Source organism: Brugia malayi (genome assembly GCF_000002995.4).
Source record: "Brugia malayi strain FR3 genome assembly, contig: Bm_v4_Chr1_scaffold_001, whole genome shotgun sequence".
In the NCBI taxonomy this organism is placed as follows: Eukaryota; Metazoa; Nematoda; class Chromadorea; order Rhabditida; family Onchocercidae; genus Brugia; species Brugia malayi.
The window spans coordinates 5,383,264-5,388,396 of record NW_025062475.1 but is presented as its reverse complement, the minus strand read 5'-3'; the positions used below and the strand labels follow the sequence as shown (position 1 = coordinate 5,388,396).

The 5,133-nt window shown below is 26.9% G+C and overlaps 1 protein-coding gene across 1 annotated transcript; it reads left to right on the top strand.

Annotated features, from left to right (window-relative positions):
- Window positions 1-2,411: 2,411 nt before the first annotated feature.
- On the top strand, window positions 2,412-4,451 carry Bm17375 (Uncharacterized protein; the record flags this gene model as incomplete). Its single annotated transcript, XM_043076621.1, has 4 exons — window positions 2,412-2,555; window positions 2,904-2,938; window positions 3,192-3,266; window positions 4,259-4,451. 4 exons carry the CDS (start codon window positions 2,412-2,414, stop codon window positions 4,449-4,451), a joined length of 447 nt encoding a protein of 148 aa, XP_042932555.1.
- Between the last annotated feature and the right edge of the window lie 682 nt (window positions 4,452-5,133).

Genomic DNA, 5,133 nt, shown 5'->3' with positions numbered 1-5,133 from the left:
ATGTAAAGAGCTCCAACTAGTTTGATTTAATTAATTTAGTCTTAATTCATAACTCATTAATCAATTTGATATTAAAAGAAATGATAATTTAAAAAGATGGAAGTAACTGTTATGCACTCTTCCCTGAGTTTATCCTTTACGTGATAACACAAAAGGAAGAGATAAAATATTTCATACTTCACTAAATTCATTCTTTTAAGTGAATAAAATAGAAATGGACAGAAAGAAAAACTTAATCCTTCAAATAACGTATTGATGATTCAGAAAGGAGCGAAATTGTCACGCGTCATCGATGCATCGATGTAATATGTTTTTTCTATTGTAATAAACATTGTAAGCAGGATGAATTGAATAAGCAAGTATATGTAAAATATACATTTCAAATTGTTATAAATTAAATATTGAAATAATAAGCTCATTTGAAATATTGATATTTTAGAAGTAGGAAAATTTTACATAAAATGAAATACAATAATCATAAAAACTTTTTAAAAAAAAAAAAAAAATGTCGTTTATTCATTATAAAAAGAAAATAACTTGAAATTAAACAAATTATCAGTATCATATGCGTTCTACATAGCATTGTTTATATGTAAAATTTTGTTTATGAAACAAAATAATTTTTTTTTTTAGTAATTTCTCGTTTACAAATATCTCAAATGAAACGCTTATTTGAGAAAATATTTTGTCAATTTCTTTTATCATATACGGTTATTTAATTTAGAAACGAAGAAGATAAAAAATATGATGGATGAATGTGGCGCAAATTGTAATTGTAATTATATCATTTGTGAAAGAATGCAAACATTAATAAGTTAAAAACAAAAAAGAAGAAATAAGATATATGCTAGTCGCAATATCAGAATTATGAAAGAATGAAAAGGGAGGAAGAATTGACTAGTACGTATCGGATGTTTGTCAATTAAAAAAAAGCCAACTGAGAAAGAGGGAAGGAGAGAGGGAGAGAGAGGAAGAGGAGAGAATTGATGTTGTAAAAAGGAATGAAGAGCAAAAATGAATGGACCTCCATAATTTTCCATTAATTGACAATTGCGCTGCTACAAATAGTTAATGTTGGACAAGTTCGCTGAATAATTTTACACCTATTTTTGCAATTATTACGATAGTAACTACTGTAACAACTTAGTATTATTATTATTATTATTACAGTTTCAAATTCATAGTTTAATTTTACACTTTTTCTTTTATTCTTTTTCACTGAAAATATGTCTGAGATATTAACTCTTCTTAAAATGATAATAGTATTATCAATGATAATAAAGTGATGAATAGAAGATATTGGCTGCTTTATGCTTCAATCTTATAAACCAAGTAATGAAAGCCAAATCACACTCACTAATACTTAAATCAAAAAGGAATAATATTAAAAGCCAAGAGAGTAATGTCAGCAATGATATTTCTTCCTTTAAAACATCTATTCATGTGTAATATGCTTGTTATCTGTTTCAATTTTGATCACCTATAATGATTTAAACAAAATTCATATTTTAAACATTACTTAACAATGGTGATTTATTTTAGTAATTAGAGTAAAAACATGATGAACGACTAATTAGTGATAAATAACGCTATTATTTGTAAATATTACTAATTTTATCTTAAATGTGTATAGAAATGACAGCTTAAATTTAACAAATAATTTACGAGTAAATGAAACTTAACGTAAGATTCGAGCCAAAAATGAAATTCATAGAGTTAGAGTTATAAATAAGATAAGATCTTACTACTATTTACTATAATAAATTCTTGCTAAAAGAGATGAACTCATTAGTAATACTAAGTGCATCATAATGAAACTGGAAAATAATATTTTCCACCTATCATATTCATTTTATATTTTTGCTGCAACGACTGATAACAACTTCTCGTTTACCTTGATCGACTAATATCATCAGTAACTTATTATCATAGATAATATCAGTGTCTAATATCACAACTGATATCGGTAGATAATCACAGCCAATATCAACATCTAATTAGTATATTCGCTTTTTTTTCTGCTACCTTCACCTTTGACTTATCTGATAATCATTATAGCTTGATCACAACTAAGCTAAGAAATGAATGCTTTTCATAAGTGGTAAGAAAGAAAAAAGGAAAACCTACTTTGATGCACAATAAAACAACAGCAAAAAAGGAATAAGTGAAGAAAATGCCATCTGAAAGAAAATTGGGACAATCAAAAAGAGTCTAAAATGGAAGCGTAATTGTTTGGAAAAGAGATGACAAAAATGAACGGAAAGGATTGAATTATAAAAAAAGATTTGAAGAATTGTAATTGCCGTTATCAATCAGAAATGAGTGTTTATTATTGTTGTCTAAGTTATGTTGAGGGGAGCAATGACCGCATTATTTCAAATGAATGCCATCATTGAAAACTCGAATCAGTGATGGAGATGATAATGATGATGATGATGATGATGATGATGATGTTTGGTGATGATGATGATCATTATGATGATAACAATGATGGTGACGATGGCGATAATGATGGTTATGGTAATGATTTGATGGTTATAAGTAGTGATTATGATGTTGGTGATGCTAGGATGAAAGTTTTCTATTACACTCATAATTAATGAAAAGATCAAACAAAATTTAATCAATGAGTTGTTATTTTTCTAAACAATTTAAAATCTATTTAAAATTTGAAGCATTTACATGAAATATTTTAATTAATATATTTTAACTAGCTCAAATTAATTTCTTGCAAGATATAATGATGTTTGGAAAAAAAATTCTTGATTATTGAAAAATCAAGCAAAATTTGATGAATGGATTCTTGTTTCTAAACAATTTAAAATTTATTTAAAGCTTAATTCTAGATTTATAGTATTAGATTAATGGATCTGTTTTATTCTGTTTGGTTAAATTCAATTTAGCAAGTATATGTTTCTTATGTTGATGAAAATTTGCGGTAATTTAAATTAACATACGATTATCAATTGTTATTACTTTAATGCTGTCGTAGATAGATTGAAAAGTTAACACGAACCTCAGGGTCATATCAAATATTTTTAAATGATTTATGAAAAATGTTTCGTACTATGGATTTCATTGATAAGTAAGTAATGCTTGCAACTTCTAGCAAATTGTAATTTGTGAAGAGAGAAGGGCTGAAAGAAAGAAATAATGAAATGTTTAACCTAACACATTTTGTGACCTTTCAGACGGGATGATAATGATAATACAAAGGAAGGCAATGATGATGATAGCAGTCAGAAGGAAGGAAATGAACATATAATGTAAGAGAATAATGATAATGAATCCTGTTGATATTTATATCACAACATAGCAAATGTTGATTGATATCTATTCGAGATAACTTAATCAACACCACTTTTATTCATTATCTTCTGGCAAAAGTGCACAGTAGTATTATTTGGTTTAATTAAAGAAAGAAATAGTTGCTAATTAAAACTTAGTAATCTAACAATTTGTCTTCAGTGAGAAGTAAAATCAACATATTAGTAAAATATTTTCATATCAGTTAATGTTTACCATTCTTTAAGGATTAATATTTCAACTACAAATAGAGAAATAAAATGAAATAAACACAATTTACATTCTGTTTTCTGCGACTGCGAAGCAACAAATTCATTAATTTTACAATTAAAAATTTATCATTACATGACAGTATAAAATAAATATAATATTGTCCAGATAATTATCAAAATATTGAGAAACAGGTCAAGTCACAATCGATTTAAATATTAAGTAAACAAATAATTTACCTCTTACCCGAATTATCCAGGCTGTCGTAAAGTGGAAAATATAGACGCAATAAAATGAATAAAATGACAAGATGATGTTTGATTAATTGTAAAATGAAATAAAAGATGTAACAATGTAAACATTAGTAAATTTAAAGTTGACCTACTCAGAAATATTTTTAGATTACATAAGAAAAATTAACTGCCCGACAATCTTTTATTATGTAGACATACATCTGTATGGAAAGAAAAAGTTTTTAAAGAAAACTAAAAATAAACCTTTTTGTGGAAAGTAGAAAAAAAAAATTAGTGATAGTATAAGAATGGTATGGCAAGAAACTAATTAATCGAATTTGGCATTCCAATAGACTGTTAGGAAACTAAGAGATGTTCGAACTCGAAATTAAACTAACAGAGCAATAAGAAACTAACTGATATTTGAATTCGAGACTAGACAGATAGGATTATAAGAAACTAAATGTTGTTCGAGATCTTGGACTGACCAACTACTTTCTCATTCTTAGGGATGCAAAAGCAACTGGTATGTATCCATCGTCTACTCCTTTATCATCCATCCATCTGGTTGTCTATAGGCGGTATGGTTGTGATAATAGTGATGGTGATGATGCTGGTAGTGCTATCGATGGTGATAAATGCGGCGCCAATTGTCAGCAGTTAATGTTAATGTTTCAAAATTATCAAATGATGATGATATAAAAGCTCAATGAATGAAATTAAAAACAGAAAGAAGGATGAAACCCTGAAATTGAATAAAAGTTATAAATGATGGCGCCAGATTATCAGTGATAGTTTCGTCCACAAAACAATTATCAATGCTATTTCATACGATATTAACGAATCAATTTAATTATTCAATATTCTATATAGCATCATTGATTGTAGTATCATTTTAATCTTATGGAAATGCTACAATCAAATAGATAAAAAATCAGATTTTTTCTTTTTTCTATTTTTTGTTTTTTTGATAAGAAATTCATATTTTCTAAAAATTCGCTTTGTATTGTTTAGAACTCTTTACGATGATTGACAGTTAATTGTTAATTAATCGATATGATGCAATAGCTTATACAATATGCTAACTTCAAGAAGAAAAAAAACCACATACACATATGGTAATTCACAAATTAACTGAAGCTGAATTAAGATGATAAGTAGTGATAAATGAAAACATCACTGAGATATCAATACTGAATGCTGTTACTAACATCCAATCATCATCATCATATTATTATTATTGTCACTTTTAAGAGGCTAGGTCATGTACTCATTTCATCGAAAATAATGATTAAATTAATAATTATGAGGAAAAATAATGAAATAATTGCATAAAGGAAATTCTCTTATTTTCGTCGATCAAACCACTATTCAAAGGGTTTAG